Raw genomic sequence first — 26,987 nt, forward strand, 5'->3', positions numbered from 1 at the left:
GATGGGTCAACCCCCTCCCGTGCATTGGGACACGCTTGGAAGTCTAATGGAGGACCAAAGCTTTCATTAATGGCAGGGGGAGGCAGGGCTAGTGATGGCTGCCTGCGGGCACTCCTCACTGTGCGATGGGAGGATCCAGAGAGCCGTCCCGTAGACTAGCTACCTTCCATTTACCATGCTCTCAGGGAGAGGCCCTTCCTACTCTCTGCTTTTGCCTGCAAGAAAGTTTTCCTACCTCAGATACCGCAGGGAGAGTTGAGCTACGGCAGAATCCCTTCATCTGGACACTGGAACAGGCTTGCCTAACAGTGTGGAACAGTGCCAAAAATGTTAAAGCTAAATTTCCTCAGACACATTCTGTCTGTGCAGCTTGTGAGGAGGAGAGCCAGGATGACCGCTTTCCTGTGAGTGAATGCCAGCCCGGGTCGCACCTCTAACTGAGGCAGTGTGGGAGCTGTCTAAACAGCTAGCCTCTAATAAACAGCGCAGTGTAATTCCTTCAGTTCTCCATCCAGTGGTGAATCCCTTAGGGGGCTCTCCCTCTGGGCCTGGTTCAGAGGTCGACTCTGCTGCGTCCAACTCTTGCTTTTGTTGCCGGAGATGTGGCTGCAATAATATGAAAATGCTAGTATCAGCCTTTCCATGGTGTAGAAACCAGCTCCTGCATGTGCAAGGACTGCGATGCCCACTTTCTGTATCTCTGCACGCTGTTACACCGCCGGTGATGCTTTTAGAAGCCTCTATCTACTCTTGTGCTAGCGCTAAGGCAGGTGCAGTTTCTCCATCTGACTATGACCAATGTAGCTGCAGCTGTGTGTATGGGAATGTAGCCACATTCACCCCGCGACACTCCCATAACACGCCCATGAGACTGACTTTCTATTATTATGATTATTGTTTATTTATATGCCGCCACATGTGTTCCACAGTGTCTTACAAAGTACATAAACAAATAAGTGACGAGTGACTTACAGTACAATACAATGCAGGGCAAGTACATGGATAATATACTTTGCTACATTAGCGACCATAACACTCAAAATAAACAACAGAGCATAAAGCAACCAAGTGTTACAATATGCAACCATGCACCTTAGAATAAGGCCCTCCTATTCCTATCTTTGAAGACCATACAGTACATGCCTCTCCTCCTCCATTTGCTTAGTCTTCCCAGTGTTTGGCTAGATCTGTTCATAGGTCTAGTGAAGGTTTCTTCCTCCCTTGAGAGACTACTGGATCAACCACAGCACCTACAAAAAAAAGGAAGCTACCAGCAGTACTTCAATCTTGGGAGGGTTCCAGTTCTAATGCTTCATCTCAAGATGAGGATGACCTCCTTGACAACTCAGACTTGGACTTTTCTTCTCTGATGAAAGATGAACCTGGAGACGTACAGGGTGTTGAGGCCTTAATCCGCGCTGTTAAACAGTTGTTGCATCTCTCAGAAACAGATGAGCCAGAGGTTCAAGATGCATCTCTATTTATAGGGATAGGAAACAAACTGTTACCTTTCCCTCTTCTCCACAGTTGGAGGACCACTTAACTGCTGCTTGGTCTCGTACGAAAATTCCAGATTTCCCAGAGAATACTTTCTCTTTACCCGCTTCCATCTGACGAACAAAACAACCTTTCCGGTTGCAGGATCTACATTTCTAGAGATAGCTCTGACTGTAAGCTAGACTCCACTTTGAGATTATCTTTATAGTTCTCTCAGGCTCCTTCTAGCTTCTGCCTGGGTCAACAAGGCAAAGGAGAGATGAGCAGATCATCTTGGTGAAAGTCTGTATATTATTAATTTATACGAGTAATTATTCCCATATTAAGCTTCATGTATTAAGAAATAGAATTCTCAGGCTGTGGTTATACAGTAAGGAGAGCTTGGATGCTGGCTTACATTTGGGATCATTGAAGGTGTAAATACTGTATCTGTGCTGTCTGTATTTTTTCGACCGACTTGCGTTGATTCTGGAAGTTCAGAGCTCCTTACACGGTGTATTGGGACCTTAATCTAGTGATTCAATCCTAGAGGCAAGAACCTGTTGATCTAAAATATCTTACATGGACAACTGTTGTTCCCCTTGCTATTACCTCCGCAGGGTGGGCTTCTTTTCTTCCAAAGGTTCAATTGTATTTCCAAATTAGTCAGCAGATTGTGGTTCTGGCATTGGCTGGGGGTGGACCTCTGATGTGGATTCTCTTCAATCTGCAGACATCCAAGCTTTTAAGATCTATGTTAATCGTACTTCAGACTACAGTATGTAGAACAGACAAATGTTTGTTCTGTAGGACTCTCACAAACAAGGATGCCCAGCTTCTAAACAAATTATTGCTTATTTGCTTTCATTTGTCAGGTTTACATTATTGATAGTCAATTCCTTCTCGAGTTATGGATCATTCCGCTAGGTCACTGCGCTCCCTCCCTTGAGGACTGCATTGGGATGTTGCCACTGTGCTAGTTTTTTTGTACTTACCATAAAATACATTTTTCCATTTCCATGGGAGACACTGGTCTCCCTCCCAGTGTTTTCTGTTCTGTATTATTCTGGTTCTGTTCATTCTGTTGAGACAGTTTTTTTTTCTGGTGCTCTCTCTCTTTCCTCCATCTCTTGGACTTGCTTAGAATGTACTGATGTCTCTAGGCTCCTGACCCTATACGTATATAGGGGGAGGAGCACTGTTTAGAACAATTCAAGGTTTAAGGTGCCAGGCTCCACACATCCTTTATACTCCAGTGGATTTGAAGAAATGGATTTTAGAGTAAGTACACAAATCCCGATTTCCTGTAACAAGTAAATGACACATAAGTCAGATTTCAGTAGTCCTGTAACTCTGATTATTATTACTACAAATTTGCCTGTTCTCTGAATTCTTTCAGACGGGGAGGTGACATCATAATTATAGGACTGGAGAAGGAGTGTGGCGGACAGAGAGGGCGAGTCATTGCAGTATTACTGCCTGAGGATCTGGCAAAAGATGGGTAAGGTTTACAAGAGAAAACCAATAGGAGATTATTCTCTATGGGAAACCAATAAAATCTCCTTGCGACTACAGTATACCTTCATCATCGGCAAGAGCATAACACATTCTTTCAATTAAGTGATATCACACAGTCTGACATGGCCTGCTTGTTACACATAGATTAAATGATGTTTTAAAGATGTGCAGTAACGTACATTTCTGTAGTATTTGTCTATCTGGTGAGTATTGATGTCTTAAAGCTCTAATTAGTCTATTGTAGCGCCATTAGTATATAAATGTACTACATGCAATTTGTGATGCAAAGTTTTCAGTTTTTTTTATGGGAAAGATGTACTAAGCTGTGGAGAGAGATAGTGTAGGGGATTAAAGTACCAACCAATCATCTCCTAACTGTCAGTTTACAGGTTGTGTTTTAAAAAAATGACAGTTAGGAGCTGATTGGTTGGTACTTTAATTATCTACACTTTATCTCTCCTCAAGGATTAGTACATCTACCCCTAAGTTCTAAGGGGTCTATGTACTAAGCCTTGGATAGAGATAAAGTGGACGGAGATAAAATACCAACCAATGAGCTCCTAACTGTCACTTTTCAGGCTGTGTTTGAAAAATCTTTCTCCAAAGCTTAGTACATAGGCCTCTTAATTTCCTCTTCTAAATAACTTCTAGCATTACACCATAACTTAAATGAACACCATTTACATTTACAGGGAGACCTTTGTATGTAATATTGTAATTCTAGGCAGGCAAGTGAGGCATCTGTCATAGGAACACCATTATGGAGGTTATGTTTTTATTGTTAGCCAGCAGTGCGCTGTTGCACCATCTCCTCTGTCTACAATATATACTGGGCACTAGGACCCAGAGTCAGAGAGAGGCGCGACCTCTATCCTGATGACATCACCACTGGGCTACGGTTCATATGCAGCTGGCGTCATCTTCACTATGTAGTGTGTCACAGTACTGTGCGAATGCACAGCAATTAGCTCCTGTGGTGAGACTCTTGAATACTACTGATTACTCTTGCAATACCACTGTTCTGCTTATCGCTGATACTGCTGTGTTACCGCAGATACCTGTTACCCTGTTCATATCTGTAAACCCAGTATCCTGGTTAAGGGATCTCTTTGTGTTCTATCAGTCACTTTCACTTTCTGCCTAACATCTATTGTGACCATAGGCGTGCGCTAGTGCCGACACAGAAGGTGCCGCTTCAGCACTTCCCCCTCCACTGGGTCATGGACAACCCCACTCACATCTCCAAACGGGACATACACTTCTCACCTGCTGTCCAGGTGAGTAGTCTATGTCCCGGGGGAAGGGGGGATGGAGTAGTCCATGACCCAGCAGAGGGGGATGTGCTGAAGGGGCACCTCTTGTGCTGGTGGTACCTGCTCATGCCTATGATTGTGACCACCACCCTAATAGGTTTTATGAATATTTTTTATATCCGAGACATCACTGTTAGACCTGTATACCTCACTTAAACTCTGTTGTTCCTCTTCTGCTTTTCCAGAGTTTGCGTGGAAGCTGCTGCTGTGTCCAAGGATTCAGTGGTTTGTTGCCTGCAGAGTGAGGCACTGGGGTGGTGCCTGTCAGTCTGGAGAAGCTGGGGGTCTGCAGAGTTTGACATTTTCTATAATTCAGCCGATGAACTGAGGAGAATGGAGACCTGCATGAGAAAGAGGAGGTAGCATAATGATGATGATACCTCTCTTTCTCTCTCTCTCGGACTGACCTCGCACTTCATTGTTGATGCTGGACCACATCTTCATCCAGACAGAAGAGATTCACTCTAAATCATTTGCCTGGATGGGGAGGGAAGAGGAGCCTGGTAGAGAAACAGCATGAGACTTATAAGATGCTATCCTATGGCAGCAACTGCCCAGGCAGGAAGTGTCGGATGAGAAGAAGCTTCCACCAGTGGTCTAGAAGCACAATAGATAAATGCCAAATATATCCAAAGATTTCAAAATGTTAAACTACACAGCAATATTTGAACATGGGCAGAGAACCTGTGCACCCCAGCATCCTTGCTGTGCTTATGCGTGGAATAGATGTGTGGCATTTAGGCTGGCAGAGGGTTATTTTAATAATACGAGTATAAGTACAGTATACTGCAGGGGCATGCAGCATGGGGCCTTTCAGCTGCTATGGAACGACACATTCCCACTACACATTAGGGTATGTGGCTGGACATGCTGGGATGTGTAGTTCTGCAGCAGCTAGAGGGTAGCATGTTGAATTCCCCTGGTACTGTATATAGCATGGATGTCTAAATTATTGTCTCCAGGTATTGTTGGATTCCCTGACTGGAAAAACAAAAACTTTAGTCCTGTTGCAATGTAAAGTGATAGAGTATTTATTATTTGGACTAGCTGAGCTAGATTTGCAAGCTTTAAAGAGAAGGGACTGGTTTTGCAAACTGTGCAACCACTACACACATGCAACACACTGCCTGTTATATGTGCAATAGTAGTGGGAACTTCCCAATGGCACCTTGTCTGCAGTTCTCGGGAATGAGCTACATGCTAACTTCTAGTGGCTTCTAGTATTGCTACTTCAGCAATAAACATTAATGCTTTCCAAATGGACAGTTTAACACTTGGATTTCAGTAGAATACAGGCCAGAGAGTTAGTGGAGGGTGTAGCAGCAGTGTGTAGGTCAGGGTTTCGCAACTATCTAATCATGTACATCGGGTGTACATCAGACACACACATGGGGTACTGCCACCAGTTATATTACATTCAAAATAAGTTGTTGTTTTTTTTTTTTGTTTTTTTATAAAAGTAATAAAAATATATTTACAATTAAATTCAAGTGTTTTTTTTAAACATTTAAATATCTAAAAGATTACTTGGCAATCTATACACATTTAAGGGAGTCTAACCGCAATAAAGATACAGTCAGGTGCATAAATATTGGGACTTTGACAGAATTTTCATATTTTGGCCTCTATTCACCACCACAATGGCTTTGAAATGAAACAAACAAGATGTGCTTTAACTGCAGACTTTCAGATTTAATTTGAGAGTAATTACATCCAAATCAGGTGAGCGGTGTAGGAATTACAACGGTTTCTATATGTGTCTCCCACTTTTTAAGGGGCCAAAAGTAATGGGACTATCAACTCAAAAGCTATTTCATGGACAGGTGTGGGCTATTCCCTCGTTATTTCATTATCAATTAAGCAGGTAAAAGGTCTGGAGTTGATTCTAGGTGTGACATTTGCATTTGGAATCAGTTGCTGTCGACTCTCAATATGAGATCCAAAGAGCTGTCACTATCAGTGAAGCAAGCCATCATTAGGCTGAAAAATCAAAACAAACCCATCAGAGAGATAGCAAAAACATTAGGTGTGGCCAAATCAACTGTTTGGAACATTCTTAAAAATAAAGAACGCACCGGAGAGCTCAGCAACACCAAAAGACCCGGAAGACCACGGAAAACAACTGTGGTGGATGACAGAAGAATTAATGCCCTGGTGAAGAATAACCCCTTCACCACAGTTGGCCAAATCAAGAACACTCTCCAGGAGGTAGATGCATATGTGTCAAAGTCAACAATCAAGAGAAGACTTCACAAGAGTGAATATAGAGGGTTCGCCCCAAGATGTATACCATTGGTGAGCCACAAAAACAGATTAGAGTTTGCCAAACAACATCTAAAAAAGCCATTACAGTTCTGGAACAACATCCTATGGACAAATGAGACAAAGATCAACTTGTACCAGAGTGATGGGAAGAGAAGAGTATGGAGAAGGAAAGGAACTGCTCATGATCCAAAACATACCACCTCATCAGTGAAGCATGGTAGTGGTAGTGTCATGGCGTGGGCATGTATGGCTGCCAATGGAACTGGTTCCTTTGTATTTATTGATGATGTGACTGCTGACAAAAGTAGCAGAATGAATTCTGAAGTGTTTCGGGCAATATTATATGCACATATTCAGTCAAATGCTTCAGAACTCATTGGACAGAGCTTCACAGTGCAGATGGACAATGATCTGAAGCATACTGCAAAAGCAACCAAAGAGTTTTTTAAGGCTAAAAAGTGGAATATTATGCAATGGCCAAGTCAATCCCGTGACTTAAATCCGATTGAGCATGCATTTCACTTGATGAAGACAAAACTGAAGGGAAAATGCCCCAAGAACAAGCAGGAACTGAAGACATTTGCAGTAGAGGCCTGGCAGAGCATCACCAGGGATGAAACCCAGCGTCTGGTGATGTCTATGCGTTCCAGACTTCAGGCTGTAATTGCCTGCAAAGGATTTGCAACAAAGTATTAAAAAGTGAAAGTTAGATTTAGGATTGTTTAGTTTGTCCCATTACTTTTGGCTCCTTAAAAAGTGGGAGGCACATATAGAAACCGCTGTAATTCCTACACCGTTCACCTGATTTGGATGTAATTACCCTCAAATTAAATCTGAAGGTCTGCAGTTAAAGCACATCTTGTTTGTTTCATTTCAAAGCCATTGTGGTGGTGAATAGTGGCCAAAATATGAAAATTCTGTCAATGTCCCAATATTTATGCACCTGACTGTATATACCTTATATTTAGGTACTGACAAACTTATATATAATAAGAGGTCATTTAAACCGTTATCATGATGAAGGAACATGTTTAAAAACAGTTGAGAAACCCTGGTGTAAATTATCCCATGTAGCCTCGCTGCTGATGTGCAATTGAATTGTTTTGTTCACAAACAGGATGTTTTTATTAATGGTCTGTTAACTTTTTTTACAAATATAATTGTATATTAAAAAAATCCAGAAGAAAACAAAACTTTTAAATATTTTTTATATGGATAACACTGAGTATTAGTAATGGTGACTGACATGTGACTTGAAATTTATTCTGGCAGTCCCACAACAGGGGCCAATGGTCTGGTTACAAAAATTGTAGTGAAATGGGCGGGGATAGAACCATCTATAGCCAATCAGATCATCGGGACGGTCATAGCATGAGATAAGTGAACTTTTGTGGTGGAAATCAATGACCTGTGATTATATTAGTGGGGACACTACTGTACCTATATGACCACTGCATTGTCATGGTGAAAGAAGGCAAATGGGAAGTCAGATGGGGTTTTTTATGGGTTAGCTTGATAAGTTTCTGTTCTATCTACCCAATGGCAACACATTTTCGCCAACATGTTCTTACTCTCTCTGGTGAAAAAGTTGCTGCTATAGATGTATCCTCAAACATGTAGCCTCCTTGCGCGTTAAACAGCCCTTCTAATCTCGCCATGCCGTGGTGAGACTCAGTAGCGCAGAGCGTCTTTTTGTGTGACTTTTTACCTTCAAATGCGTCTTATTTATTATGCATTTTAATCAGCAGAAGCTGCTTTGCTATGTGACATGCCTATGTTCTCTGTGCGTCTGCGAGTGTATCTGCATGCAAAACGCTACATTACGGTGTTACAGCCACTGACACTGACGTAGCGTTTCACATGCAGATACACCCGCAGAAAAGTCGCACGAAAGACATTCAGCACTCTACCAAGGCACACGGAGCTCCCGTGTTGTGTGGCGCGACTTGTAGCACATGGAGGATCGATGTATGTGGACACATCTGTAGGTAGAAGCAGTGACAGTCTGTGGTTAAATGCAGTTCAGTTGGTCATTTCACCTTACTCAAGCTGTATCATATTCTAGTTAAAGGAGATTTGCAAGAATATACAGTATATCTTATAGGATATGTAGTCATTGCGTCAACATTCAGAATGTTGACACAAGAATGTCTACATTGTCATTCTCAATGTTGACATGGACATAATGTCGACATTAAAAGGTTAGGATTAGGCTACAGTTAGAGTTAGGACCCCAACAGTGGTAAAATGTTATGTCGACATGCCGACTCAACAATATGACCATGTCAGCATTCAGACCATGCGGACATTCTGAATGTCATAATTTTGTATCACACCATTTCTCATTGTCTTATGTTACAGTTAGGCTTAAATAGACTGTGGCAGAAACTCTTAGACCCAGCAAGCGCTTCCTGCCAACAACAGACCCCTCATGTCGGACAGCTGGAGAGTCGCAGGTTCCCTCCCTCTACTGTAAGTCATATTGTGTAAAACGGATATTATGAAGAACCCATATGACCATACTACAGTTGTTTTTTTGTTGTATAATACTATGTGACTCATTTATTTTCCTTTGTGTGTTTAGTTGGCTTATTCTCAAACTTGGAAGAAACATAGCCATGCGCTCCCTGTCTACTGTGACATATTTCGCTGAGTCTGACAGATGTACGAAAGTGTCTGGACCATTGTTTTATTTTTAACTAGAGAAACATATGTGGGATAGATAGAAAGAGAGAGAGGCTTATAAGTGAGGCTGCTGGATTGTGTTAGGAGTTGCAATGTTGTTATAACAACCCCTAGAAAACAGGCGATTGCCTTTTAATTCACGTGATAACATGCAGTGCAAACTTTCCATCTCAGCGTTATCTTCATTCACAGAATAATCTGTTCCGGACGTACATTAGACTTCCCAGATCTGCAAAATATTTATGTATAAACAGAGTTCATTCAGTGCACACTGTCTGAAAATGTTATCGTGAAAAACTTTTCCCAGCACCAGTGCAATGGGGTAATGTCCTGGTCAGGAATACGTTAACACTTACATTACAGTTGTACAAACTGCACCATTATAGAATGAAGATGAATATTCAGTATTGATTAATATGTTCTTATGCTGATCAGGCACATAACAAATCAATCGTATTAGATCGCTGCAATCTGTTTGGATTTGTGGAAATGTCTCCAACCAGTGGGCTGCATTTGATACTTTACTATTTAAGGTTCGGCCATTTATTAACGATTATTATGCAAAATTGTAAGTGTAGCCCTGGCACTAGGACCCAGGGAGGAGACTCTTTACTTTTGTGAGATAGAGAAGGTACAGTAGGCGAAATTACAGCTTGCAGATGGGAGAAGTGCTGTTGAGGCTATGGTGGATTCAGGGATGGGGAGGGAGACTCCCCTACTATTAGAAGTGGCCTGCACACTATAAAGCAGCCAAAAGGCAGACAGGCGGTCCTGCCCGGCCACTCTGATTTATACACATGCCTGCTTCTCAGCCACAGCTATGCAGCGTAGGGATGGGCATTGAATATTGAGTTGTTGAACCTGTATTCTGATCTGATGTTTGTTTGTTTTTTTTGTTTTTTTTTGGGGGGGGGGGAATGCAGTGCAATATATCGCATGAATCGATCCTGCCATGATGATACCTTCTCCAGCCTGCATGTGCCAGGACTATTGCATATTTACAGCGTACCATTACCCTTCAGTTGCTGATTGACATCAGCAGCCACTCACGGTTGACTTCTGGGCAGGGAAACAATGGTTTAATCATTTAAGTGGAAGACTGAACACCAAAAATGTGTGCAACTTATTGTGCGAAATTTCCATGTGCCGCTCTCATATTGATTCAGATTATAGGTAAGGAACCTGTGTTTGACCATTGATAATGTAGCCTGTGACCGTTATAAATCCCAGCAGTCAGGTCATTTGTGAGCAGCTGCATTGGGTATCGTCAACAGTCATAAAGCCACTGTGAAACCACTTGGGGCGATGCAAGACAGGAATTGACAACTATCAGTCACAGAGAGCTGATAAAAACTACAGTCAAGGTGACAAAGTTGGAAAGCTATCAGCATCTCTATTGAATTCTTCTGGACTCTGATACTCTCAGTTGACATACACTTTTCACACACAAAGGTCTATTTACTAAGCAGTGTTAGGAGACAGAGTGAAAAGTGATAAGGTGCCAGCCAATCAGCTCCCAACTGTCATCTCACAGGCTGTGTTTGAAAAATGACAGTTGGGAGCTGATTGGCTGGCACCTTATCACTTTTCACTCTGTGGGGTCTATTTACTAAGCAGTGTTAGGAGACAGTCTGTTTAGCACATGCCAATACAAACATGCTCAGTACTATATTAGCCATAACTGCCTGTTCTGTTGACTGTGCTCAAATGACAAGTGCCACAGAAACTACTTGGGGTTTATATTACTCCTAACCCCAACACTACATGTAAACCAGGTTACCATCTACAAAGTGCACCACCAATACCAACAGTTAATAAAAAATATATTTTTTGTTTTCCGATCTGCGAAAGTTGCTAATTGACACTATTGTAGGTGATCAGAGCTCTGCTATATATGTCCCAGCAGCTGCTCCTCTCTGCAGCCCCTGGGCATACACAGGGGGACAAGCGCTGACTGACCTCACGTCCCAGACGGCTGCTCCTCTCTGAGGCCAACAGGTGGGGGGTGCCGCTGGGATGCACGACCACTGCAATCAGCAGACACTAGGGGGATATCCAAGGGTGCAGTGGGGCCAGGACGTCCCTCTGAGATTGGCAGCTGTCAGAAGATTCCGTCAGCCGCCCACTGGGTTTGTCTGACTGGTTGCATCAGATGCAACAATGTCAGGTAAAGCTCAGATGCGACCACACCAGGTCGTGATAAATAATTATTTTTCACACCCTATTAAATTATTGTGTTTTTACATTTGTCTGCATTGAATTATGGTATTTTACTACATAACACTCTACCACCAAACACTGTTTCCCCACTTCCCCTTTAATAAACGTGCCACTTTGCTTTTTAAAAATGAATACCCTTGTGTGTGGTTCTATATGTTAGGCCTGGAAATAAGTTCAAGGGGTCTCCCAAGGTGACCCTGACCCGAGAATCCTTTCTGCATCCGTCAAGTACCTGTGAAGATTCAAATGAACAACTTTATCTAAACTTTTTTCACACAGGGCTAGATTTACTAACCATTGGGTCTGCAAAGCTGCCAATGATCGGCATCTTATATGATGGATTTCAAGGGCAGCAGTAATTAAGTTAGTATGGGAACGAATAATTCCCAAGTCTCCACCAAGTCATCCATATAGGTAATGGATATCCTTGTACAGCTTAAAAATGTAAAAAGGAATGCAGGCGAGCTTGTGCGGTTGAACGCCATTACAGGGGCGTGCATAATTAAGCCACAGTGACGACATACGCAGCCAGAGGTCTAGATGGCGACAGGAAGCTTCGCAGTTTATGAGTCAGGTCAAGCTTAACCTCAACTGCGTATGGGTCCGATGTTACCAATGTTTTTGCTGACTTGCGGATGTACAGTATAATGGGAAGTGGGTGACTTTATAAACTGGTGGGAGTCTTTGTATAGTGCGGGCGCCTGCGATTGCAGACTTGCGATCCAAGCTAAAGAGAGTTAGGGTTGGGCTGTGGGGGGGGGAGGGATAGGAGTAGAGTTAGGGTACTTACCGGCCAGTGTCTGTATTTTAACCCAGTCTGGAATGCCGGTGTAGGGATTCCTGAGCTCCAGCATCCCATACCCAACCCATTTAGATATCCAAGCAAATGTGCCTTTGTAACTAAGGGCCTGATTCACTACCGATCGCAACTGCGAATGCAATAGCGATTACTCATGCAGTTCAACTGCGATAGTATGATAATTCATTGCGATCGCTATGCCGCCGCCGCAGCACTACACAAGGACGCCCACTTTACCTTACACACATCCGTCATGTTTAGAAAGACTGCAAAACCATCGGTACCATCGCAGCCTCATGCAGACTTGCCCAAGGTCAGACCTTTGAAATTGCTAACTTCAGCACCCGCTATGAGTTCTCAAGCTGCGTAAGGCATCCCAGTGGATAATTTATGCACGCCCCTGCAACGGATCGCAGTGGCGGTTCGCGCATGCGCAGTACACAACAATCGGCCGATTGCGTGCATATTGGCAGTTGCGATCCAAGCTGAATCAGGCCCTAAGGCAGTGGTTCCCAAACTGCGCTGCAGCACCCAGGGGTGCCGTGGCGCTGTCATCAGGGTGCTGCGGGCCAGAGCCAAGCTGCTGCCAGTTTTTTCTCTAAACTGGAGCCAAGGTGGGACGGCGGTTAGGCGCTGTCATGGGGGGGCGCAGTCGGAGGGAAGCTGTCATCACTATTGGGGACGGAGCGGTGCGGGGGGCGGTGGTGAGATGTGATTGGACAGGAGCAGCCAGTGGGCTGGGCTGCCTGTTTTGACGCTGCGGCTGGAGGATCTGAGGAGCTGAGGGAACGGCTGCGGCGCTGGGTAGTAAAGGTAAGTAACTTTAGCTCCTGTGGAAACTATAGGGAGGGGGGTTCGAAACAGCTATGAGTAGCACTGGCTGTATACTAACTATAGGGATGGGGGTGGAGGGAAACAGCTATCAGTGGCACTGGCTGTATACTAACTATAGGGATGGGGGTGGGGGGAAACAGCTATGAGTGGCACTGGCTGTATACTAACTATAGGGATGGGGGGGGAACAGTTAGGAGTGGTACTGGCTGTATACTAAATATAGGGAGGGGGTGGAGGGGAACAGCTATCAGTGGCACTGGCTGTATACTAACTATAGGGAGGGGGTGGGGGGGAATAGCTATGAGTGGCACTGGCAGTATACTAACTATAGGGAGGGGGTGGGGGGGAACAGCTATGAGTGGCACTGGCAGTATACTAACTATAGGGAGGGGGTGGGGGGGAATAGCTATGAGTGGCACTGGCAGTATACTAACTATAGGGAGGGGGTGGGGGGGAATAGCTATGAGTGGCACTGGCAGTATACTAACTATAGGGAGGGGGTGGGGGGGAATAGCTATGAGTGGCACTGGCTGTATACTAACTATAGGGAGGGGGTGGGGGGGAATAGCTATGAGTGGCACTGGCAGTATACTAACTATAGGGAGGGGGTGGGGGGGAATAGCTATGAGTGGCACTGGCAGTATACTAACTATAGGGAGGGGGTGGGGGGAACAGCTATGAGTGGCACTGGCTGTATACTAACTATAGGGATGGGGTGGGGGGAATAGCTATGAGTGGCACTGGCAGTATACTAACTATAGGGAGGGGGTGGGGGGGAATAGCTATGAGTGACACTGGCTGTATACTAACTATAGGGAGGGGGTGGGGGGAATAGCTATGAGTGTTATTGGCAGTATACTAACTATAGGGAGGGGGTGGGGGGAACAGCTATGAGTGGTACTGGCACTGTCTGTATACTAACTATAGGGAGGGGGAATAGCTATGAGTGGCACTGGCTGTATACTAACTATGGGGGTGGGGGGGAATGGCTATGAGTTTCACTGGCTGTATACTAACTATAGGGAGGGGGAATAGCTATGAGTGGCACTGGCTGTATACTAACTATAGGGAGGGGGTGGGGGGGAATAGCTATGAGTGGCACTGGCAGTATACTAACTATAGGGAGGGGGTGGGGGGAACAGCTATGAGTGGCACTGGCAGTATACTAACTATAGGGAGGGGGTGGGGGGGAATAGCTATGAGTGGCACTGGCAGTATACTAACTATAGGGAGGGGTTGGGGGGAATAGCTATGAGTGGCACTGGCAGTATACTAACTATAGGGAGGGGGTGGGGCTATGAGTGGCACTGGCAGTATACTAACTATAGGGAGGGGGTGGGGGGAACAGCTATGAGTGGCACTGGCAGTATACTAACTATAGGGAGGGGGTGGGGGGGAATAGCTATGAGTGGCACTGGCAGTATACTAACTATAGGGAGGGGTTGGGGGGGAATAGCTATGAGTGGCACTGGCAGTATACTAACTATAGGGAGGGGGTGGGGGGGAATAGCTATGAGTGGCACTGGCAGTATACTAACTATAGGGAGGGGGTGGGGGGGAATAGCTATGAGTGGCATTGGCAGTATACTAACTATAGGGAGGGGGTGGGGGGAACAGCTATGAGTGGTACTGGCACTGTCTGTATACTAACTATAGGGAGGGGGAATAGCTATGAGTGGCACTGGCAGTATACTAACTATAGGGAGGGGGTCAGGGGGGAATAGCTATGAGTGGCATTGGCAGTACACTAACTATAGGGAGGGGGAATAGCTATGAGTGGCACTGGCAGTATACTAACTATAGGAAGGGGGTGGGGGGGAATAGCTATGAGTTACATTGGCAGTATACTAACTATAGGGAGGGGGTGGGGGGAACAGCTATGAGTGGCACTGTCTCTATACTAAATATGGGGATGGGGGTGGGGGGAACAGCTATGAGTGGCACTGGCAGTATACTAACTATAGGGAGGGGGTGGGGGGAACAGCTATGAGTGGCACTGTCTGTATACTAAATATGGGGGTGGGGGGAATAGGTATGAGTGGCCCTGGCAGTATACTAACTATAGGGAGGGGGTGGGGGGAATAGCTATGAGTGGCATTGGCAGTATACTATCTATAGGGAGGGGGGGGGAATAGCTATGAGTGGCACTGGCAGTATACTAACTATAGGGAGGGGGTGGGGGGGAATAGCTATGAGTGGCACTGTCTGTATATTAACTATAGGGAGGGGGTGGGGGGGAATAGCTATGAGTGGCACTGTCTGTATATTAACTATAGGGAGGGGGAATAGCTATGAGTGGCACTGTCTGTATACTAACTATAGGGAGGGGGTGGGGGGAACAGCTATGAGTGGTACTGGCACTGTCTGTACACTAACTATAGGGAGGGGGAATAGCTATGAGTGGCACTGGCTGTATACTAACTATAGGGAGGGGGAATAGCTATCAGTGGCATTGGCAGTATACTAACTATAGGGAGGGGGTGGGGGGGAATAGCTATGAGTGACACTGGCTGTATACTAACTATAGGGAGGGGGTGGGGGGAATAGCTATGAGTGGCACTGTCTGTATATTAACTATAGGGAGGGGGTGGGGGGAACAGCTATGAGTGGCACTGTCTGTATACTAACTATAGGGAGGGGGAATAGCTATGAGTGGCACTGTCTGTACAGTAACTATAGGGAGGGGGAATAGCTATGAGAGGCATTGGCAGTACACTAACTATAGGGAGGGGGTGGGGGGGAATAGCTATGAGTGGCACTGGCAGTATACTAACTATAGGGAGGGGGAATAGCTATGAGTGGCATTGGCAGTATACTAACTATAGGGAGGGGGAATAGCTATGAGTGGCATTGGCAGTACACTAACTATAGGGAGGGGGTGGGGGGGAATAGCTATGAGTGGCATTGGCAGTACACTAACTATAGGGAGGGGGAATAGCTATGAGTGGCACTGGCTGTATACTAACTATAGGGAGAGGGTGGGGGGAACAGCTATGAGTGGCACTGGCTGTATACTAACTATAGGGAGGGGGTGGGGGGGAACAGCTATGAGTGGCACTGTCTGTATACTAACTATAGGGAGGGGGTGGGGGGAACAGCTATGAGTGGCAGTGGCTGTATACTAACTATAGGGATGGGGTTGGGGGGACCTGCTATGAGTGGCACTGGCAGTATACTAACTATAGGGAGGGGGTGGGGGGGAATAGCTATTAGTGGCACTGGCTGTATACTAACTATAGGGAGGGGGTGGGGGGGAATAGCTATGAGTGGCACTGGCAGTATACTAACTATAGGGAGGGGGGTGGGGGGGAATAGCTATGAGTGGCACTGGCAGTATACTAACTATAGGGATGGGGGTGGGGGGGAATAGCCATGAGTGGCACTGGCTGTATACTAACTATAGGGATGGGGGTGGGGGGAACTGCTATTAGTGGCACTGGCAGTATACTAACTATAGGGAGGGGGTGGGGGGGAATAGCTATGAGTGGCACTAGCAGTATACTAACTATAGGGAGGGGGAGGGGGGGAATAGCTATGAGTGGCACTGGCTGTATACTAACTATAGGGAGGGGGTGGGGGGGAATAGCTATGAGTGGCACTGGCAGTATACTAACTATAGGGAGGGGGTGGGGGGGAATAGCTATGAGAGGCATTGGCAGTACACTAACTATAGGGAGGGGGTGGGGGGGGAATAGCTATGAGTGGCACTGGCAGTATACTAACTATAGGGAGGGGGAATAGCTATGAGTGGCATTGGCAGTATACTAACTATAGGGAGGGGGAATAGCTATGAGTGGCATTGGCAGTACACTAACTATAGGGAGGGGGTGGGGGGGAATAGCTATGAGTGGCATTGGCAGTACACTAACTATAGGGAGGGGGAATAGCTATGAGTGGCACTGGCTGTATACTAACTATAGGGAGGGGGTGGGGGGAACAGCTATGAGTGGCACTGGCTGTATACTAACTATAGGGAGGGGGTGGGGGGGAACAGCTATGAGTGGCACTGTCTGTATACTAACTATAGGGAGGGGGTGGGGGGAACAGCTATGAGTGGCAGTGGCTGTATACTAACTATAGGGATGGGGTTGGGGGGACCTGCTATGAGTGGCACTGGCAGTATACTAACTATAGGGAGGGGGTGGGGGGGAATAGCTATGAGTGGCACTGGCTGTATACTAACTATAGGGAGGGGGTGGGGGGGAATAGCTATGAGTGGCACTGGCAGTATACTAACTATAGGGAGGGGGTGGGGGGGAATAGCTATGAGTGGCACTGGCAGTATACTAACTATAGGGAGGGGGTGGGGGGGAATAGCCATGAGTGGCACTGGCTGTATACTAACTATAGGGATGGGGGTGGGGGGAACTGCTATTAGTGGCACTGGCAGTATACTAACTATAGGGAGGGGGTGGGGGGGAATAGCTATGAGTGGCACTAGCAGTATACTAACTATAGGGAGGGGGAGGGGGGGAATAGCTATGAGTGGCACTGGCTGTATACTAACTATAGGGAGGGGGTGGGGGGGAATAGCTATGAGTGGCACTGGCAGTATACTAACTATAGGGAGGGGGTGGGGGGGAATAGCTATGAGTGGCACTGGCAGTATACTAACTATAGGGAGGGGGTGGGGGGAACAGCTATGAGTGGCACTGGCTGTATACTAACTATAGGGATGGGGTGGGGGGAATAGCTATGAGTGGCACTGGCTGTATACTAACTATAGGGATGGGGTGGGGGGAATAGCTATGAGTGGCACTGGCAGTATACTAACTATAGGGAGGGGGTGGGGGGAATAGCTATGAGTGACACTGGCTGTATACTAACTATAGGGAGGGGGTGGGGGGGAATAGCTGTGAGTGGCACTGGCAGTATACTAACTATAGGGAGGGGGAATAGCTTTGAGTGACACTGGCTGTATACTATATACTAATTACGTAATTTTGACCGAAATACTTGGGTCAAAAAGGTACTGCTCGGTAAGTAATTTGGCTTGTGAGTGCCTTGAAAAAATTAAGAAGACCCTAAAGGTGCCTTGAACTGAAAACGTTTGAGAAATTCTGCACTAAGGCATTAGATCCCCAAACACAGCAACATGAAATGTGTGAGTGGGTTTATTAGAGTTGTCTGTATTTTTCTTACATAAATATCTATCCACAAAGCATATCTACATGCAGCAAGGCACAGAGGGCCTGATTCAGAGCTGAACGCTCTGACCAGAGCGCTCGCTCTGAATCAGGGCCCTCCTACCTGTTTTCGGAGCGTCCTCATGGACGCTCGCATAGCTGTGGGTTACCACCCACAGCTTATGCGAGCATCCATGATGATGGTCGCGATGGTCAGAGACCATCGCGACCATCGGGCTTGCGATGAGACCCTGCGGTAGGGTCTCGCTGCCGCAAGCCCAGGAGTGATTTTGGCTCTACCAGAGCCAGTCACTCCCACTGACATCATTACTGATGTCAGTGGGCCTGGACTCAGATGGTAGGCGTTCCCATGGGAACGCCTACCGTCTGCCCACCACGCCCACCAAAGGGGGCGTGCTGTCAGTTACCATCGACAGCACGCCCCCTTTGGTGCGAGACCCCGAGCGACGTATTTCTCGTCGCTCGCCGGGTCTCGCACATGCACACGACGGAGCACCCTCCGTCGTGCGCATGCGCATTCGCCAAACATCCACCCGCTTGCGAGCGAACTTCCCTCGCGAGCGAGTCTGAATGACCCCCAGAGTGCTAACATAGCATATCATATGCTGCAATAACACGCATCAAATTACACATTACCTGACAATGATCAGCATATGGGTGTAGTATATGACTTGTCAACATTCAGAAGGTTGACACTAGAATGTCGGCAGGTTCTGCATGTGGACAGTCAGAATCATTGGATTGACTATATGTAGATGTGTATTTAGGTTGACATGGTTAAAATGTCGACATATAATATGACACCAAATTGTTATGGTTTTTTTAGCCTAACCCTAAAAATCAACAAAAAAATACAAAATGTTGGCGTTGAAATGTTAACTGTTGACATTCTGAATGTGTTGACATTTTAACCATGTAGACTAAAATGCATGTCTACATATTTATTGTTGACCTAGTATCCATGTCGAGATTCTGGTGACTCACCAATGTAATAGTGTTATTGAATATTGGATTATTCTATAATGATTATACATGTATCACATTAGGTGCTTCTATACTCATCTGACAGACTCATGATGAAGCCTTTGGTCAAAAATATATAACAAATCCAAGAAAATACAATATACTCCTGCTCCAGGATCAGGAACAAATTATTCAAAATGCAAAATTGGCTAATATATGCAAAATTTTAGATTAGAGATTTTAAAATCTCTTTAAAAAACATAAAATAGAAAGTGCTCACCCTTGTACTATGTGGGCTGGAAATGCCATTTTCCTTTCTTCTCTAGATATTTTCACTTTCATGTGTTGCAAGGCGTCATATTTACTGTCCCTCTTTCACGCCACCAGCTTTCATCTTGCCTGAAGACTAGTCCCAATTAGAAGGGAATCTGTAACCAATTCCCCTGACCTTACAGTTTACTCAATATCAACTTGTGCAGTGTGTTTGCTTGCAGGCACTGCATCATCAAAGGCCCATTGATTCTCTAATTGCAAGTCCCTGCACACACCTCCCACTGTATAACTGGACTGTGACCGATGAATCATTTCCTAGAAAAAGTTACTTTCTTTAATCCTTTCCTGGAACAGGGAAAAGTTCCTTTTCAAGATAATAGTCCTGGGAATATTCCCGAGGGAAGCTGGGGCCTATAGAAATGGCCCGTCCACCAACGTATTATTCATGAAACAAATATAAATACAAACGTCATTGTTACAGCACTATGATTCTCTACAGGAAGTTAGTTTTATCACTAGAGGATATGAAGTTAAATATACTGTGTAAAATGTATGCAACTATTCTGCAGTAAAACTGTAGGCAATAAATCAATAAATCACTGAAATTGCCCAATACGCAAAAAGGCACAATGTTTTTTCTTTTTTTAAAGTTAATAACATAATACAGTGTATATATATATATATATATATATATATATATATATATATATATACAGTCAGGTGCATAAATATTGGGACATTGACAGAATTTTCATATTTTGGCCTCTATTCACCACCACAATGGCTTTGAAATGAAACAAACAAGATGTGATTTAACTGCAGACATTCAGATTTAATTTGAGGGTAATTACATCCAAATCAGGTGAACGGTGTAGGAATTACAATGGTTTCTATATGTGCCTCCCACTTTTTAAGGGGCCAAAAGTAATGGGACAAACTAAACAATCCTAAATCTAACTTTCACTTTTTAATACTTTGTTGCAAATCCTTTGCAGGCAATTACACCTGAAGTCTGGAATGCATAGACATCACCCCGGCTGGGTTTCATCCCTGGTGATGCTCTGCCAGGCCTCTACTGCAAATGTCTTCAGTTCCTGCTTGTTCTTGGGGCATTTTCCCTTCAGTTTTGTCTTCATCAAGTGAAATGCATGCTCAATCGGATTCAGGTCAGGGGATTGACTTGGCCATTGCATAATATTCCACTTTTTAGCCTTAAAAAACTCTTTGGTTGCTTTTGCAGTATGCTTCAGATCATTGTCCATCTGCACTGTGAAGCTCTGTCCAATGAGTTCTGAAGCATTTGACTGAATATGAGCATATAATATTGCCCAAAACACTTCATAATTCATTCTGCTGCTTTTGTCAGCAGTCACATCATCAATAAATACAAGGGAACCAGTTCCATTGGCAGCCATACATGCCCACACCATGACACTACCACCACCATGCTTCACTGATGAGGTGGTATGTTTTTTTATCATGAGCAGTTCCTTTCCTTCTCTTCCCATCACTCTGGTACAAGTTGATCTTTGTCTCATCTGTCCATAGGATGTTGTTCCAGACTGTAATGGCTTTTTTAGACGTTGTTTGGCAAACTGTAATCTGGTCTTCCTATTTTTGTGGCTCACCAGTGGTTTGCATCTTGTGGTGAACCCTCTATATTAGGGGTGAGCGGGTTCGGATTTCTGAAATCCGAGCCCCCCCGATCCGAGTCCGATCCGAGTCAGGCTCGACTTTTCCCGCCTGACTCGGATCTGAAATCGAGGCAAAACGTCATCATCCCGCCTTCCGAGTCTCGCGGGTTTTGGATCCTATATAAGGTACCCGCGTCGGCGCCATTTTCTCACTCGGCTGTGGACAGTGAAGAGGGAGGGTGGGAGTTAGGGCTGGCTGGGCTGTGTAGTGTAGTGTAGTGCTGCTGTTGTCCACTACTTCAAAGTCCATAGGGGCTGGCTGTGTTGTGCTGTGCTGCTGTTGTTAATAGGGGCTGTGTCCCCTACTTCAAAGTCCATAGGGGCTGGCTGGACTGTGTTGTGCAGTCAGTTCTCCATAGGGGCTGTGTCCACTCCAAAGTCCTGTGCAGTGTCCCAGTCCTAAAGGGGTGCTGTAGTGTTGTCCAGGGGGTGCTCTGTCCATCAGGGGTGCTCCCCCCAAGTGCTAAAAAAATAATATATTTTCTGTGTTTGTGAATTGTGTGCGCAGTAGCCGCACGTGCATCAACAAAGTAGTGCCAAGCGTGCGCCTGTGTCATAAGTAAAGGGCCGGCTGGCTTGACCGTTAAAGGATGCTGTAACCCCCAAAGTACACTCCAGTCCAAACCAAAAAAAAAATAATTTTCTGTGTTTGTGAATTGTGTGCGCAGTAGCCGCACGTGCATCAACAAAGTAGTGCCAAGCGTGCGCCTGTGTCATAAGTAAAGAGCCGGCTGGCTTGACCATTAAAGGGTGCTGTAACCCCCAAAGTACACTCCAGTCCAAACCAAAAAAAAAATTATTTTCTGTGTTTGTGAATTGTGTGCGCAGTAGCCGCACGTGCATCAACAAAGTAGTGCCAAGCGTGCGCCTGTGTCATAAGTAAAGGTCCGGCTGGCTTGACCGTTAAAGGGTGCTGTAACCCCCAAAGTACACTCCAGTCCAAACCAAAAAAAAAATTATTTTCTGTGTTTGTGAATTGTGTGCGCCGTAGCCGCATGTGCATCAACAAAGGAGCAGCGCCAAGCGTGCGCCTGTGTCCCATAAGTAAAGGTCCGGCTGGCTCATTTCTTAAAGGCTGGTGTAACCCACAAAGTGCACTACTCTCCAGCAAAAATAAAAAAATGTTTTCTGTGTTTAGCCGCACGTATATATCAAATCGATATAACATAAATGGAGGACCAAACTTTCTCCGATAATAATAAAATAGAGAAAGATCAAGAACCACTTCCTCCTAGTGCTGAAGCTGCTGCCACTAGTCATGACATAGACGATAACATGCCATCAACGTCGTCTGCCAAGGCCGAAGCCCAATGTCATAATAGAGGGCACATACAATCCCAAATGACAAAGTTCAGGAAAATGACCTTGAAAAAAACATTTAAATCATCTGAAGAGAAACGTAAACTTGCCAATATGCCATTTACGACACGGAGTGGCAAGGAACGGCTAAGGTCGATCCCTAGTATGTTCATGACTAGTGGTTCAGCTTCACATGACGATGGAAGCCCTCCTCCCACTAAAAAAATCAAAAGAGTTAAGCTGGCAAAAGCACAGCGAAGAACTGTGCTTTCTAAGAAGATATCACAAATCCCCAAGGAGAGTCCAAGTGTGGTGGTGGTTGCGATGCCTGACCTTCCCAGCACTGGACGGGAAGAGGTGGCTCTTTCCACCATTTGCACGCCCCCTGCAAGTGCTGAAAGGAGCACCCACAGTCCACTTGCTGATATGCAAATTGAAGATGTCACTGTTGAAGTACAACAGGATGAGGATACTGGTGTAGCTGGCACTGAGGAGGAAGTTGGCGAGGAGGATTCTGATGGTGATGTGGTTTGTTTAAATCAGGCTCCGGGGGAGACAGTTGTTGTCCGTGGGATGAAAAAGCCCATCACGGTCATGCCTGGGCAGAAGACCAAACATTCCACCTCTTTGGTCTGGCAATATTTCTATCCAAATCCGGACAACAACTGTCTTGCCATATGTACCTTATGTAAAGGTGGAATAAGTAGGGGTAGGGACGTTAACCACCTAGGAACATCCTCCCTTATACGGCACCTGCAGCGCGTTCATAATAAGTTACTGTCAAGTTCAGAAACTTTGGCTAAGACCGTAAGCAGTCCAGGGACACCTAAATCCCGTTGTCCTGTTGTATCCAAGCGACTGCAAACCACACCGTCAACTCTCTCCTCGTCAATTTCCTCCTTAGTCAGGATCGGAAGTAGTCCTGCAGGCCATGTCACTGGCATGACTGACTCTCCTATCCGGGATTCCTCCGGAGGATCCTGCATTGCTACGCCTCCTGCTGCCGCTGCTGCTGTTGCTGCTGCTGGGAGTCGTTCATCATCCCAGAGAGGAAGTAGGAACACCACTACTTTTACTAAACAATTGACCCTCCAACAGTCCTTAGCGAGGAGGATGAAGTACGACAGCAGTCATCCTGAAGCAAAACGTATAACTGAGGCCTTGACTGCTATGTTGGTGTTAGACGTGCGTCCGGTATCCGCCATTGGTGCAGTGGGATTTAGACAATTGCTGGAGGTAGTGTGTCCCCGGTTCCAAATCCCATCTAGATTCCACTTCACTAGGCAGGCGATACCGAGACTGTACAGAAACGTCAGAAAAAGTGTCCTCAGTGTCCTGAAAAATGCCGTTGTACAAAATGTCCACTTAACCACGGACATATGGACAAGTGGAACAGGGCAGACTAAGGACTATATGACTGTGACAGCCCACTGGGTAGATGTATCACCTTACGCAGCAACAGCAGCAGCGTCACCAGTCGCAGCATCTTAGAAACGCCAGCTCGTTCCAAGGCAGGCTACGCTGTGTATCACCGGTTTCAGTAAGAGGCACACCGCCGACAACCTCTTAGAGAAACTGAGGGAAATCATCGCCCAGTGGCTTACCCCACTTAGACTCTCCTGGGGATTTGTGATATCTGACAACGCCACCAATATTGTGCGGGCATTACATCTGGGCAAATTCCAGCACGTCCCATGTTTTGCTCACACAATAAACTTGGTGGTGCAGAACTTTCTGAAAAGCCACAGGGGCGTGCAGGAGACACTTTGGGTGGCCCGAAATATTTCAGGCCACTTTCGCCATTCAGCGACTGCGTGCCGAAGACTGGAGCGCCAGCAAACACTCTTGAACCTGCCCCGCCATCACCTGAAGCAAGAGGTTGTGATGCGGTGGAACTCAACCCTCTATATGCTTCAGAGGATGGAGGAGCAGCAAAAGGCCATTCAAGCCTATACATCCACCTATGACATAGGCAAAGGAGGGGGTATGCACCTGACTCAAGCGCAGTGGAGAATGATTTCCGTGTTGTGCAAGGTTCTCCAGCCCTTCGAACTTGCCACACGTGAAGTCAGTTCAGACACTGCCAGCTTGAGTCAGGTCATTCCCCTCATCAGGCTTTTGCAGAAGCAGCTGGAGAAAGTGAAGGAGGAGCTAAGATGGAGCGATTCAGCTCGGCATGTGGGACTTGTGGATGAAGCCCTTCATTCGCTTTGCCAGGATTCCAGGGTGGTCAATCTGTTGAAATCAGACCACTACATTTTGGCCACCGTGCTCGATCCTAGGTTTAAAGCCTATGTGGTGTCTCTCTTTCCGGCCGACACAAGCCTGCAGAGGTGCAAAGACCTGCTGGTGAACACACTGTCAGCTGAAGCGGAACGTGACACGTCAACAGCTCCTTCCTCATTTTCTATCGCAACTGGGGCTGCCAGGAAAAAACTTAGGTATCCTAAGCAACCTGCTGGCAGTGATGCAGGGCAGGCAGGACCAAGTTTGGACATCTGGTCCGGCCTGAAGGACCTGGCAACAATTTCTGACATGTCTACTGTCACTGCATATGATACTGTCACCATTGACAGAATGGTGGAGGATTACATCGGTGACAGCATCCAAGTAGGCATGTCAGACAGTCCATACCTGTACTGGCAGGAAAAAGAGGCAATTTGGAGGCCCCTGTACAAACTGGCTCTATTTTACCTGAGTTGCCCCCCCTCCAGTGTGTACTCCGAAAGAGTGTTTAGTGCAGCCGGGAACCTTGTCAGCGAAAGGTGTAGGAGGTTGTTTCCACAGAATGTGGAGAAGATGATGTTCATCAAAATGAATTATCAGCTCTTCCAGGGAGACCAGCCTCCAGAACGTACAGAGGGACCTGTGGTGGTGGATTCAAGTGGGGACGAGTTAATACTTTGTGAGGATGAGGATGTACACACTGAAGAGGGTGAGGAATCGGTGGATGAGGAGGATGAGGATGACATCTTGCCTCCGTAGAGCCAGTTTGTGCAGGGACACATTAATTGCCAGCTTGTTTTGTCGGGGCCCAAACGAACCAATCATTTCAGCCACAGTTGTGTGGCAGACCCTGGCGCTGAAATGATTGGTTAGTTAAAGTGTGCATGTCCTGTTTATACAACATAAGGGTGGGTGGGAGGGCCCAAGGACAATTCCATCTTGCACCTCTTTTTTTTCTTTGCATTATGTACAGTTTGGGGCCTAGTTTTTCAAACTGCCATCCTGTCTGCCACTGCAGTATCACTCCTAGATGGGTCACGTGTTTGTGCCGCCCTCTCGTGTCGCTTAGCATAGTCATCCAGCTACCTCGGTGCAACCTTTTGGACATAAAAACACTATTGTGAGGTGTGAGGTGTTCAGAATAGACTGGAAATGAGTGGAAATTAAGGTTATTGAGGTTAATAATAGCATAGGAGCAGAAAAACCTACAAATTCTGTGATTTTAGCTGTTTTTATGCTTTTTAAAAAAAAAAATACAGATCCAAAACACAAAACCCAGAACCCAAAACACGGAAGGGTGGTTTTGGCAAAACCAATCCAGATCCAAAACACAAAGAAAGATCCAGATCCAAAACCAAAACACAAAACACGAAAAGTGGCCGGTGCACACCCCTACTCTTTATTCACTCTTGTGAAGTCTTCTCTTGATTGTTGACTTTGACACATATACATCTACCTCCTGGAGAGTGTTCTTGATTTGGCCAACTGTTGTGAAGGGGGTTTTCTTCACCAGGGAAATAATTCTTTTGTCATCCACCACAGTTGTTTTCCGGGTCTTTTGGTGTTGCTGAGCTCTCCGGTGCGTTCTTTCTTTTTAAGAATGTTCCAAACACTTGATTTGGCCACACCTAATGTTTTTGCTATCTCTCTGATGGGTTTGTTTTGATTTTTCAGCCTAATGATGGCTTTGTTCACTGAAGGTGACAGCTCTTTGGATCTCATATTGAGAGTTGACAGCAACTGATTCCAAATGCAAATTTCTCACCTAGAATCAACTCCAGACCTTTTACCTGCTTAATTGATAATGAAATAACGAGGGAATAGCCCACACCTGTCCTTGAAATAGCTTTTGAGTTGATAGTCCCATTACTTTTGGCCCTTTAAAAAGTGGGAGGCACATATTGAAACTGTTGTAATTCCTACACCGTTCACCTGATTTGGATGTAATTACCCTCAAATTAAATCTGAAAGTCTGCAGTTAAAGCACATCTTATTTGTTTCATTTCAAAACCATTGTGGTGGTGAATAGAGGCCAAAATCTGAAAATTCTGTCAATGTCCCAATATTTATGGACCTGACTGTATATACACACACATACATACACTTTTCAAGGTTACACTGGAAAGACAATAAAATATGATAGCGCATGTTTTGAAGAAGTATTGCCATTATTGTCTGCTCAGTGTAATTTGGATATTTTTTTTCCTTTAGTTTAATGTAACCTATTTAATTGTGTAATTATGCTGTTTTATGAGCATTGCAAATATATTTATCT

The 26,987-nt window shown here is 45.5% G+C and overlaps 1 protein-coding gene and 1 long non-coding RNA gene across 3 annotated transcripts in view; one reads left to right on the plus strand and one right to left on the minus strand.

Annotated features, from left to right (window-relative positions):
* LRRK1 (leucine rich repeat kinase 1) overlaps positions 1–5,908 on the plus strand; it is a 141,196-nt gene extending 135,288 nt beyond the window's left edge. Inside the window, exons 33-34 of the mRNA XM_088452716.1 lie at positions 2,876–2,977; positions 4,493–5,908. Of these exons, the coding sequence (XP_088308842.1) occupies positions 2,876–2,977; positions 4,493–4,670 (280 nt within the window). The 3' untranslated portion in view covers positions 4,671–5,908. The remainder of the gene's footprint in view (positions 1–2,875; positions 2,978–4,492) is intronic.
* On the minus strand, positions 915–19,633 carry LOC148481930 (uncharacterized). 2 transcript variants are annotated; one of them, XR_015871812.1, is made up of 4 exons: positions 19,501–19,633; positions 4,715–4,807; positions 4,455–4,631; positions 915–2,780 (listed from the first exon to the last, which is right to left on the minus strand). It is a non-coding gene; the product is annotated as an uncharacterized LOC148481930 (long non-coding RNA). The 2 variants fall into 2 exon arrangements; XR_015871811.1 differs by having other exon boundaries at positions 4,455–4,807.
* Positions 19,634–26,987: the final 7,354 nt, after the last annotated feature.

Source organism: Taudactylus pleione, unplaced genomic scaffold (genome assembly GCF_031769625.1).
Source record: "Taudactylus pleione unplaced genomic scaffold, aTauple2 ptg000556l, whole genome shotgun sequence".
NCBI lineage: Eukaryota > Metazoa > Chordata > Amphibia > Anura > Myobatrachidae > Taudactylus > Taudactylus pleione.